This window comes from Nematolebias whitei, chromosome 13, assembly GCF_014905685.2.
Source record: "Nematolebias whitei isolate Nwh7 chromosome 13, NemWhi1, whole genome shotgun sequence".
NCBI lineage: Eukaryota > Metazoa > Chordata > Actinopteri > Cyprinodontiformes > Rivulidae > Nematolebias > Nematolebias whitei.
The window spans coordinates 31,297,650-31,311,668 of record NC_056510.1 but is presented as its reverse complement, the minus strand read 5'-3'; the positions used below and the strand labels follow the sequence as shown (position 1 = coordinate 31,311,668).

The window sequence follows — 14,019 nt, the reverse complement described above, 5'->3', positions numbered from 1 at the left end:
TGTGTGTGTGTGTGTGTGTGTGTGTGTGTGTGTGTGTGTGTGTGTGTATGTGTGTGTGTGTGTGTGTGTGTGTATGTGTGTTTATTTATTTATTTTTAACCCTTTATCTATACAGGTACTCTAACTCATTTTCAAGAGAGACCTGTTTTCCTGTTTTGTGTATCTTTGTATATATACAAAGATTTGATCTTTGCATACAAATATCACAAACACAGATCATAACTGATTACAGCCAGTCAACTGAAAGAACTCAAATGTGAAATCATTTTAACAGGACATCTATTTGGAGTATAGAAAAATATAATGGAACAGCAAGTAAAAATATAAATCATGAAACAGAACAAATGTTGAATTTGCAAAAAAATAACAACTCATAAACCATGTTTATGTCCTGGTGTATTATTTCTCAAAAACAGCCCGTAAAGATATAAAAATATGATATTCTGTTACTTATAGCTCTCTCGCTCACTCTCTCCCCAAAGTATAATTTCTGAGTAATCAAGTTGATATTCTGTTTGAGCAGTAGAACAGTTAAAGACTAATTTTCATCAAACAGAAACACATTTATGTAAATGATTGAGTTTATGTAAGGAATTCAGTTTGATAGTGGTAGATACCAAATAGTTTCAGTTCCAGGTAGACAGTAACACTGACAACAAAGATTCATAAGACTAAAACCAGGAAACATGATTCAACATGCTGTTTTTCATCCATCCATTATCTTTTACCCACTTCTTCCATTTTGGGTCACGGGGGTCGCCGGTGCCCATGTCCAATTAAAATTATCATTTTTGAAAATTATGTGACAAAATCCCTAGTAATATATTAGAAGAAAATGTCAGTGCTGATATTTTACTGATGTTCAAAATGTTGCCCAGAGCTATAAGGTACAAATACTACTAATAATAATAATTCATAGAAGATCAGAACCCAAAGCTGATCTTTTGAATTTGAATTCACTGACAGGAGAGTAAAACGTGGGATATTTGAACAGATAATTGAATGTCCAGAGGACCTGACTTAACTTTTTTAGATTTTTCTACCTGGATTATTGAGCATGCATCAGGATACATGGGATAATTGTTTATCAAACCATCTATGGCTACATTGTGCTTACTGTGTTTTTGCATAGCAAATGCTCTCAGAATTACAGAGCATCATTTCTGAGAATGTCAATCAACCATTATGCAACAACTTTAACTTACTTGCAGAGAAGTAATTTTTCCAAGACATTTTACAAGTGACTGCTTTCATCCACAGTGTATTCATCAATGCTTATTATGAGGTTTCCAGCAGTACACAAAAGAAATATGTTTTGAACACAAATTGTTCACAGCATACAGCCAACAGGACAGTTACCTCTCAGTTGTCTTTAACATATTAAAGACAACTGAGAGGTAACTAGAGCTACAGTTACTTCTATAAACTCTTAACTTTTGTAAACTGGATAGTAAGCATGTTGTTTGTAAAATATAACACTTGCTTTCCACTGAGAGTTTGAAGGATTGTTTCATGACTGATCCTTTTTATCTGGAAGAATGAATAGCATAAAACTTATGGGCAATTTCATCAACACTCTGTTGTTAGTTGTTATACTGAATTTATTTTTATTTAGTTCTAGAAAATGCTTTTTTTTTGGCTGTGGATGTGAAAGTGTTGTGGGCAAAACTACTGTTTTCTCTGAATGTTGTGAATTGGACTCTTTTTTACTTTGCACCACAACAAACCAATGTGTCCACTGTGTTCATACAGTGCAAGAATACAACAGAGAATGAAAGACAGGAAAAGAAAAAGATTCGGCAAATCTGGCAAAAAAAAAAAGGGTGTTCTAGAATTGCGCCGCTCAAGGTGGCTGCATGTTGGAGTAGCTCTGTTACTTTCATTCTGAGATTTTGCTTTTGGAAACTTTAATTCCTCTTTTTCGGGATGTAAATCTCATTTTTTAGATGATTGTTTCCTCTGGTATCGGATACTGTGCAGCTGGAAGGATTTTTACTGAAATTTTTTTTAGTTTTGGACATTTGTTATGATGCATAACCATGGTAACAGGGCAGTTTTCTACAACCAACAGCAGCTGATTAACATCTCAAAAGCTCAAATATTATCTCAACTACAGCCCCAAATCTCAGATGAGTTGAAAGGATGTTCTGTGGATGCATTCTCATCTACCTGCCAGCTGTGTTCGAGTGCCTGACCACTGAGATCCTGGAACTGGCAGGAAACATAGGTCATGACAGCGGAAGAACAGGATCATCCCTCGGCACCTACAGTTGGCTGTCCGCAGCGACGAGGAGCTCAGCAGACTGCTGGGAGGAGTGGTCATCGCTCTGGGAGGAGTTCTGCCCGGCATTCATGCGGTCCTACAGCCCTGGGGAACCGAGAGGCCAGCCGAGTCTGGGTGGACGGATCGGCCGGCATCCGCAGCCAGTTTCTTAGGATCCACTGTGGGATGGACCTTTACAAGAGATCCATCCTGCCTACAGACATCAGTATCTATAACATATCTTAATGAAATGAAGATAACGAGTTATAACACCAAATTATTTCCCTTTGGGATTAATAAAGTATTTTTGAATTGAATAGAATTGAAAATATGCAGTTGTTTTGACATTTCTTCAACATGTTGCATGCACAGACTTATAGAATCATTGCAGCCAATATTCCGTTTATAGAATAAGCTCTTCTAAATTAGTTGTTTTTTGTTGCACAAACTGAACTTTATTGTTGTGTTTCTAAAAAAAAAAAATTGGGGACAAGTTTTTATTTTATTTCTATTAAATTTTAAAGAAGTATTTGTAGTGAACTAAGCCTCAGGTCAAATCCTGACCTTGAGGGCCTTCCTGAAACAAGAACTGTCATTTCATTAATTTGAGTCCAGAAACACAAAATCAAGTCCATCCAGAGACTTTCTAAGTGTGTCCTGCACTGATCAATTGAAAGAACACTCTCTTTTTATTATCATTACTATTTTACAAATGTCTTGATAATCAAAGTGTGTTTAGTTCAAACCATTTTAAATGTTGAAGTGAACTACTCATTTTAAATCAACTGTGAAACAGTATAAATGATTTTCAATCCTCATTCAAAGTAGAAATCTAGTTAATGTCTGTTACAGAGTAATTATTCATTTTCTTGATCTTCTGTCTGAAATGAGCAAGTGTAAGTCGGTCAAAGATCAAGTTTCGGTCAACTACATGTTTACTGGAAAAAATGTCATGTTTAACTTTTTCAGACAGATAGAAAAGAACTGACTCCACAAAGTCTCGTTTTCTTCAAAACATCTTCTGTCTGTTCTTAAACAATCTAATCTTTTTCCTTGACTTTCAATAACCTCTTACATCACTAAGACCACACCTTGTTGGTTCGTTTCGACCAATCAGGAAGTTCTCAGAGGAACCGGAAGTGACCTCTTTAAAAGGTTCAACACTTCCTAGTTCCAGAAAAAATGCAGAGAATGCAGAGAATGTAGAGAATGCTGGAGAACAACGGCAACTAAGCTGAACGAGAGAAGTTCAGAGGAACTATGAAGAAGTCTGTTCTGGGATGATCTCACGACTCCTGAGGTTTAGCTGTTCTTACGGAGACGCTGGAAGAGTTGAAAGGAAAACTCTACACTAACGCCGAAACTATCATCTGCAAAGGTAAAGAGTCGATCTCAACCAAAGTGTACCGTGGGTTAAGCTGCATCCAAAAGGAGTGTGTTGTCATTCTGGCCTACAGACCTACATCTTATACAGACACATACATCTTCACCCATCTCTCTCCATTTAAACTTCATTTCCCATCTTTAAAACTCTTCTATCTTGCCATTAAATCATCCAGATATTTTCAGAAATGTCTGTTGTAAAGCTTGAAGCAAGGAAACCATGGCCGGGTGGTTTTCTAATTGTAAAGCTAATTAATTAAGCTGTTATTGTAATCAATTTTGCCAAATTAATGTAAATGTTTGATGTTAAACTTTGATTCTGTTAATAAATGACCGCATTCATTTTTGATGGGTCAAAGAAAATTAACATCTCACGTCACATTTAATCATTCAATGCACGATAGAACTCAGTCCAGAAAAATGAAAGAATCCGTTTAATTTATGGATAATATCTCACAGATATATGTTCATTTACATCTGGTGGCCTCGTACGGTATCATAAATGGACTGTTATTCGTGTAACGATTGAATTATCATGTTGGCATATCTGATCTTAACCGAAACTAGCTTAAGAGTGCAGGTTGCTGTGTGAAACGCAGCGTTTTGCAGCTGTGGGGTTCGGAGAATGTTTACAGTTGTGGTGTTTTGAAAGCTGAAAATAAAGCCAATGGGTTTCGTTTTAAAGCTGAAATGTACGTCTGTTGTGTGACAAAGCTGATGAGCTGTGAAAAGCATTTGATTCTGTTTAAACGGAAGGGGGTTCTGCTCAGACCCGGTTCGCTCGCTCGGTTCTGAAAAGTTCGAGCGAGTTGTTTTAAATGGTTGGAGAGACGTTTTTAAAACTGAGCGCCGTCTCAGTGAGCTTTTGGGAGTTTATTCGTCACATTTTTAACAGAAAATTGTACATTTTGACAGTTTTAATGACGAAAGTTGACCGGACTTGTTCAGGCTAAATGCTAACACGCTAGCTGAAAAAACGATCCGTCATTGGCTGGAAGCCACTGATTTGGGTAGCTCTGATTCGCTGAGAGACGAGTGACGTGTCTGTCGTCACTTCCTCTGATGTCAGGTTGTAAAATCCACCCCCGCCGCTGCTCTGTCATTGGTAGATTCAGTCACGTGACCCAGAAATGAAGCTCGTCTTCATAGGGAATTTCAATCTGCTGTTTAAAGTTGAAAAACGCTTTAAAGTTGGTTCTGATCCGCTGCTCCGTTTATTTAAAGCATAATCGCTGAAACTTTGCCACGTTTAAGTTTTAAATCCGTCATTAAATGGTGTTTTTCGACCACGCTAGCCGATGCTAATTTTAAGCTAACAGCTAACGACCAGATGTCACCAAAGCCACAGGAAGTCATCGCGACTCCTACTGGTCGCCACTAACAGTGTCAGGGTTAAAATAAAATAAGGTTATACTGCCACCTCCTGTTGGAAACTTGAAATCACAGTTTCACTTCGTTTTTAGGATATTTTGGTGAAATTAAACGTGTTTATTTCTGTCAGAAGCATTTTTGAGTTAATAAACGTTCCTCAAGCTGAGTTATTACTGTTATCTTGCATTTAAAAAGTGAGTAAGGTATTTATGCCAGAAAGGCATTTACCAAGACATTTTTCATTCACTGATAATTCCTCAATCGGAGGTGCAAAATGAAAAATTAGAAACTTTTTAAAGATACAGTCCAGATATTCATAGAGTTGATAAAGTTTACTCATTTGCTGAAAAGATAATACACGTTTAATTGCTAGAACACTAAATAAGAGTAATTATATCAGAAAAAGGAAACTTTTCTGATTTATTTTACCACCTAAAATACCACATCTTCCTATTTAATTTTAAATAGAAGATAATGGCTGGAGAGGAGGAAAACGTTGACCCTTTAGACTCCCAGTCAGAAGATGACAGTCAACAAGATGACATCATCCAGGGAGCTTTATATATTTTAACAAACCCAATTATTGGCACACAATTAGAACGGATTGATGAAACTCAAACAGCTGAAGAGCTGACAAGTTTAGCAAAAGGAGCCACGGTTAAAGAGAATAAAAAGCAGGGCCTTGAACGGTTAGCAAAAATTTCTCTGCTTCTCAAAGACAAATTGGATCAACAGGTTGAACAAAACGACATGATGTCTAAGGCATATGCAGCGGACAGAGAGAGGTATCTCAAATTCATGGCACAGTCTAAACTTGGTGAAGAGACACGTGCAGTTGAGGTGCAAAGTGAGAGGGAGCTCTCAGAAAATCAGCTGTCATTACAAGCTCATTCATATGAGGAGAAGATTAGGGATAGAGAGATTCAGTACCAAGCATTGTGTTCAGACAACGATGTGCTACGACAACAGTTGCAGCTCACATCAAAAGCTCTGAACGAATGCAGATTGGAAAATGAGGCGTTACTCCTACAAGGCGTGCGTTTACGAAGTGAATGTCAAACATCACAGGAACGCTTAAAAGCCTGTGAGGAGAAACTAGCCGCGGCAACAAATAAAATTTCTGATGTGGGGCGAGTTTGTCTGGAACTCAGAGAAGACCAAGGTCAGAGTCCAGGTCACCCGCCATCACCTCAGAAAGATTTTGGTGCACCTCCTGCTCTTAATCCCATTCTGCCACCTCCACATGTGTATAGAGACACACCTCCACCCTTATCTCAGGTGATAGGGACAGACCTGAACAAGTTTCCACTACCAACCATGCAAGAGAGACCGTTGAAACTTCCTCCTTCAATAGATGATTTGCAAAAAATCTCAAAACATGTACAGCGCTTTGTACCTGGTCCAATGGGTTCAACGGGCACAAAAGCGTATCTCAAAGACCTTGATTTCAGACTGAGTGGTTATCCTAATGCTACGGTTGAGGATAAAATCAGTCTGATAAGGCTCACTTCGGACAGAGAGGTGTTCACCTTCATCGAGCGTCAACCTGATGCCACGAGAAGGGATTACAACCTTCTGTGTGAAGCTTTGATCAGGGAGTACGACCCCTGCACAGGACCTGCTGGTTTCCCAGCCGCAGACAAGGTCACGCAAGGGAAGCATGAACATCCAAAGGTTTATTACAAAAGAATCTTCCAAGCTTATTTTGGTTACAGAAATGAAACCGGAATGGAGGAGGAAGAAGGTTTTAAATTTGTTTTCAGCAAAAATCTCCACACTGACTTTAAAACGTCAGTACAAATGATGGCAAATTTCAGAGAAAAATCCATCAATGAGATTAAACAGTGTGCTGTGAATGTGTTTGAGGCATGTTCTCATGCTAAGACGCCCATAGAGGTGTTTCCTGGTATAATGGTTAAACCCCACTCGCTAGAAATGGAAGGACGGCGTGCATTGACCCCCCTCCTAAAAAAGGCGAGAAAAAGCAGTCTTTTCAAACTAACAAACCGCGTCATGAAGGTGCACGCTGGGATAAAAAAGCTCCTCTTTCAGAGGATGAACGTGATTATCGTAAATGGGGTGTGCGTAGGACGCAAAGATATGGGATCCAAGAGGACCCATATTATCAGGGGAAGTCCGAAAAGGAACCCCCAAAAGACGTACCTAACCGTCCCCCACCTCGGACGAAACAAACCGAGGCGAAAAAATCACAAAGTTTCCAGAAACAAGGCCGTACACCTCTGAGCTCGGAAGAGACAGAGAAACTGCGCAGGTTGTTAGAAACTTTGAAACGCGCTGAGACGGGAAACCAACCTGGAGCACTATGCAGTGATGTAATCACTATTACATCTGAGGGCACGAATGACAACATCACAGATGTCGGTGGAACACACCAAGACATTGTTGTTGTTGCCTCCAACAACCCCTCATCGGAAGAAGGGGGGTAAACTCACACACAAACGATGACGAGTCATCGCAAGCTGAACACTCAGAAACAGCTACTGCTGTGCTGACGGTTCAGACAAACCGAGATTACACAGACATGGCTGAACGGGTGAAGAAGCGTCAGAAAAAACCCAAGAGGTTTATGTGTAACTTTATCAGAAGGGGGGTCGCCAAGAAGGCGTACCTGTCAGTAACACTCGAAGGTGTCCTCACACATGAAGCACTCCTGGATGGTGGGGCAGACATAACAATTATGTCAGCTAAACTGTTCGAGGACCTGAGGACAGCCGCTGCCAGTGTTAACAGGATAATATCTCACAGATATATGTTCATTTACATCTGGTGGCCTCGTACGGTATCATAAATGGACTGTTTACATATTCAATTCAATGTGTATGATGTATCACTAATCTTTCCCACCATATGGTCCACAGTTTCTATGACTTCTACTCTCCTTTCCCTTCAATTTTCTTCATTATTTAGCCCCTCCGTGTACATTGTATGTCTGTCCTTTCATCACACACTCTTTGCTAGTTAGAACATTACCATTCATGTCTTTCACTTGTCTAACCTTCTGCACATCCTTTCCAGCCTGATATGCAAGCCTTTCTCTCCCTCCTTAGTGTCCATCCTCTTGTACAACTAATCATATGTCTTCTGTTTTGTTTTTGCTACCGCCCTCTTTGCCCTATGCATCTCTTGTATTCTCGTCTACACTTGTCATTCCTCTAACAGTACCATTTTTCTCTCAACTAACCTCCTCCTCTGGATAACTTTAGGCAGTTTATTTGTCTACAATCAGGCTTTCCAACTGTCTTTTCTCCATCCCAATGATCCACCAAGTACCATCCTACTTGTTTCTCTAAACACTGTTGCTGTAGTAACCCAGTCATCAGGAGGCTTTTTCTTATCACGAAAAGTTGTTAACAGCTCCTCTCTGAACTCTTCATATCATTCTTCCTTCCTCAACTTCCACCTTGTGGTCTTTTTTTTCTGACTTTCCCTTTTTCTCTTCTTCACAACACCAATCATCTTGCACACCACCATCTAATGCTGTCTAACCATGATATCTCCTGCTACAACCTTCCAGACCCCAATCTCCCTCAGGTCATCTCTTCTACACAGAATATTGTCTACCTGAGTACTACTGCTACCACTCCTACAGGTCACTGTGTTCCTCTCTGTTTTGAAACTAGATTTTGATTAAAGCTATTGTTATTTACCTTATAAAATAGCTATAGTCAATATAAACTAGGAGCTACTTGAAATGAAGAAACAAGATACGTATATTGTTCCAGAGATCCCTTTAAACATTTTTGAAATAGTATTGATGCCATCTACAAAAACATAAAATACTTTTGTTTATGGAGAATATTGTGAACAACTTGACAATTTTGCCGAGATCCTATTCTCCTATTTACAAGGCAGGATCACTAACCATTCTACTAAAGAGGCCTTTTTATTAATGAATGAATGATTAATGTCTGTGTCACTTCTGTTCTACTTCATACCATGCCAGGCATAACAAGCACAAAAAAAGTACAAGAATTGTATGTGTTATAATTTACTGCTGACTTTACTGTATTGATGATCCATAGGGCTTTAATGCCTATGTGGGTAATGACAGTGTGACCTGGGTGTGAATGGGAGGAACAGCCTCTCTGATCTGAACCCGAGTGGTGTTCTGTTGTTGGACTTCCATGCTAGTCATGGTTTCTCCATCACAAATATCATGTTCCAACATAAGGATGCCCAATAGTGCACATGGCACCAGGACACCCAAGGGCACAGATCGATGTTTGACTTTGTAGTCATGTCATTTGATTTGTGGCTGTATGTTTTGAACACTCTGGTGAAGAGAGGAGCTGAGCTGTCAGCTGATCACCATCTAGTGAGTTGGATCAGATGACAGAGGAAAATGCCAGACATACCCGATAGACCCAAATGTGTAATAAGGTTTGTTGGGAACACCTGACAGGAGAACCAATCAGAACAATTTTCAACTCACACCCCTGGGAAAGCTTTAACTGCATCCCAGCTGAGGCGGGGGACCTTGAGTCTGAGCGGACAATGTCCCATGCCTCCATTGTCAAGGATGCTGCCTTGAGCTGTGGCTGCAAGATTTTTGGTGCTTACATAGTGGCCATCCTCTAACTCGGTGGTGGACACCATATTTTAGGGAGGCCATTGTTGATCTGAAGAAAGAGTCCTATCAGGCCTTGTTGGCTGGTAGGACTCCGGAATTAGCTGACGAGTATCAGCAAGCCAAGCAGGCTGCAGACCTGGCTGTTTCTTAGGCACAAGCTCAGAGGTGGGAAGAGTTCAGTGGGTCCTTGGCACTGGCCAACACTGTGTTTTTTTTTTTTTTAAATTTTTATTTATCAGGAGAATATATAATTGACATTACATACATTATACAAAATTTACATGACTTCTCCAATTTTTTCTTTTTTTTTCCTTCCCCCTTTTCCCCCCTCCCTCCCCTCTTCCCCTCCCTCCCCTTCCCCCCTTAACCAAAAACAAGACAAAATAAGGAAAGAAAAAAAAAAGGAGAGAAAAAAAAAAAAAAAGAGAGAGGGGGGGAGGAGGAACGAACAGGAGGGACCCAACAAACCAAAAGGAAAACAGTATTTCAGTCTTTCATTTATCCTCTAAAAACAAGTCACATGGTAATATGATGAGTCAATCATATCAGTCTATACGCTATGAAGGTAAAGATTTTACATATGACACAAAGGGTGTCCACTTGTGGGTAAATTTTTCTGAACTACCTTTCACTGTTAGTAAAATTTTTTCCATCTTCAAGTATGATCTTACAGTATTAAGCCATTGTGATGTGGATGGTGGTGTGGGAGATTTCCAGGCGAGCAAAATACAACGTCTGGCAAGGAGAGAGCAAAAGGCCAAGACCTCCCCCTGCTGGCGGGATAGATTAAGTGTGGTCCCAGGAACTCCAAAAATAGCAATAAGTGGATCACTTTGAAACTGAATCTTAAAAACTCCTGAGAGTATGGAGAAAAAATATTTCCAAAACCCTTGCAGTTTTGGGCAGAAAAAGAACATATGACTTAAGTTGCAAGGTGACGTCTGACATCTATCACACTGGTCTGGTATTGAGGGGAACATTTTAGATAAACGTGTTTTTGAGAAGTGTACTCTATTTATTACTTTAAATTGTATTAACTGTAGTCTGGCACATGGTGTACTCTGACGTATGCTGAGAATAACTTTATCCCACCATGAATCTGATAGTTTAACACCCAGTTCACGTTCCCATGCAGTTTTAGTTTTACCCGATGAATCGGCCTCTATTGCCATAAGTTTTCCATAAATAATTGAAAGAGGAGATTTCAAATTGGGGCTCAAAACTAAGAGTTCAACCCATGGTGGGTCAGTAGGCAAAGCTAGAAAATTTTGAAACTGCGATGAAACGCAATGCCTAATTTGGAAGTAAAGAAACAAATGTGAAGTGGGTAGATTAAATTTAGAAGACAATTCTGAAAAACTAAGAAATAAACCATCTTCGTACAGGTCTCTCATTGTTCTAATACCTTTCTCATACCAAATTCTATAGGCAGCATTATTAGATGCTGGAGAAAAAATGTGATTCTTTAGTAACGGCATTTTATTAGAGGGTGATACAAATTTAAAGTGGGACCTAAATTGTGACCAGATCCTGAGTGTTGAGAGCACTATAGGATTTGTAGTAACTGAGGATAATTTAATTGGTAATGAGGAATAAATAATTGAAGCGGGCGAAAAAGATGCAGAAATCGACTGAATTTCAAGTTTACACCAAATCAGATCAGGTGAATTTAACCAATAAGTCAGTTTATGGATATGTGAGGACCAGTAATACATTGTAAAATTAGGTAGAGAAAGACCCCCGTTTGTGGTGAACTGTTGTAATAAAGAAAGTCTCATTCTGGGGGCCTTTCCGTTCCATAAAAAAGATGAGACCATCTGATCCAGGGACCTGAAGAACTGTTTGGGCAAGAACAGAGGGATATTTTGATATAAAAACAAAAGTCTAGGTAGCACATTCATTTTGATAATATTAATCCTACCAATCAATGAAAGAGGGAGAGAGTTCCATCTCTGTAAATCTGATGCAATTTGGGAAACTAGTGAGGCATAATTCTGAGAAAACATTGAGGGCAAAGTACGTGTAATATTAATTCCTAAGTACCTAAATCCCGAGGGACTGAGCTTAAAAGGGATATCAGAAGGCTTAAGCTTTAAAGCTAATGAATTCACTGGATAGCATTCACTTTTAAGTGAGTTAATTTTATAGCCAGAATATGATCCAAATTTTTCTAGAATATTTAAAATTGGGGGAAGACTCCGTAAAGGGTCAGAGACATACAGGAGAAGGTCATCTGCATATAAGGACAATTTAAGCTCGACACCAGAGCGGACGATTCCATGAAAAGAAGAAAGGGATCTTAGAGCAACGGATAGGGGTTCAATGGCTAACGCAAACAAGAGGGGAGAAAGAGGGCAACCCTGTCTAGTACCACGTCCCACCGTAAAATAATCAGATTGGACGGAATTACTGAGAATACATGCTTGAGGGGATGTATAAAGTAGCTTGATCCAAGACACAAACCTCTCTCCAAAACCAAACCCATTAAGAACAGCAAAGAGATATTCCCATTCCACTCGATCAAAGGCTTTCTCGGCATCAAGAGAAATTATCACTTCAGGAGATTTAGAGGAATGAGTTGAAAAAATTGTATTCAACAGTGTACGAGTATTAAAAAACAACTGGCGACCTTTAATGAATCCATTCTGTTCTTGTGAAATAATCCGAGGGAGAACTGTCTCAAGCCGAGTCGCGAGTACTTTAGACAAAATCTTAAAATCCACATTCAAAAGTGAAAGAGGTCTATAGGACTCGCAGGCAGTAGGATCCTTATCCTTCTTTAACAGGAGAGAAATTGAGGCCTGAGTCAAGGTGGGAGGCAACAAGCCCTGCCCAAATGACTCATTATAAACCTCAAGAAGAAGAGGGGCTATTTTATCTTTAAATTTTTTGAAAAATTCGGCAGAGAAACCATCTGAGCCAGGTGTTTTACCACTTTGCATATCCTTAATTGACGCAAATATTTCTTCTAATTTAATGGGAGCTTCAAGTTGGTCAGAAAGCAATTTGTCTATCCTAGGTATGTCAATATCCTGAAGAAAGGCACATAGCTCATTTGAGTCTGCTTGTAGTTCAGACTTATACAAATTGCAGTAGAATTTTTTAAAAGTATCATTAATAGAGACAGGGTCTGAAACAAGATTGCCCGACCGATCGTTGATTTGTGATATTATGTGAGAGCCGGCTTTTCGTTTCAATTGATGTGCCAGAAGTCTACTTGGTTTTTCCCCATGTTCATAATAAGTGGCTCGAGATCGTATCAAGAGTCGCTCCGCATCAGATGTAGTTAAAAGATCAAGTTCCATCTGAAGATCCTGTCGCTGTTTCAGCAAATCATGTGACGGATTAACGGCATTTTGCCTATCAATATTCTGAATTTTTGTTGATATTTCTGATATCTTAGTGCGTAGATTTTTATTAATATTAGCTGAAAAAGAAATAATCTGACCCCGAAGATAAGCTTTTAATGTTTCCCACAGTAGTGAGGGAGAAATTGTATCGCTCTTATTGAACCTTAGAAAATCATCAATTGATGATAAGATGAATTTATTAAATGGCTCATCTGATAACAGGAGAGTATTAAATCTCCAACGAGGACTAGAATTGGGTTTGTTTATAAAATTTATATCAATGCTTAGAGGAGAATGATCTGAAATAACAATCGGATAGTATTCAGAAGACGTGACTCTCTGCATTAAAGAGCTATCAACAAAAAAATAATCTATACGGGAATAGGATTGGTGTATTTGAGAATAAAAAGAATAGGTCCTTGTTAGTGGATTCCGTGTCCTCCATGGATCTACATATCCATTTTGGGACACAAAATCCAAAATAGATTTAGACATATTAGACTGTGTATAGGACCGAGATGAGGAGCGATCTAATGATGGATTCATTACACAATTCAGGTCTCCAGCTAGAATTAACAAATGAGTATCAAGATATGGAAGTGTGCTAACTAGATTGTTTATAAAATCTGGTTTATCAAAGTTTGGTGCATAAATGTTTACTAATAAAACAGGAGTGTGGAACAAGGAGCCTGCAATTATAAGAAATCTGCCATTTATATCCTTCATTATTCTTGATGCTGTAAAATGAATATTCTTATTAAATATTATGGCAACTCCTCTAGCTTTTGAGTTGAAGCTCGAATGATAAATCTCCCCAATCCATGGATATTTGAGCCTGACTTGATTTGAATTTTGCAAATGTGTTTCCTGTAGGAATATTATGTCTGGGTTCAGGCGTTTCATATGAGAAAATATTTTAGACCGTTTCACTGGATTGTTCAGACCTTTAACATTCCAACTTAGGAATCTAACAGCAGGTGTTGAGGAAACCTTTAAATCACCAGACATGTGACTTGACAGGGATCAAAAATATTGCCATCCCTCCCAATCTCCCCCCCCCA

At 39.0% G+C, this 14,019-nt stretch overlaps 1 protein-coding gene across 1 annotated transcript in view; it reads left to right on the top strand.

Annotated features, from left to right (window-relative positions):
- The window catches only part of fgf14 (fibroblast growth factor 14), a 293,247-nt gene that overhangs the window by 150,362 nt on the left and 128,866 nt on the right, over nucleotides 1–14,019 (top strand). Inside the window, exon 4 of the mRNA XM_037687064.1 lies at nucleotides 7,625–7,665. Coding sequence (XP_037542992.1) covers nucleotides 7,625–7,665 — 41 coding nt within the window. The remainder of the gene's footprint in view (nucleotides 1–7,624; nucleotides 7,666–14,019) is intronic.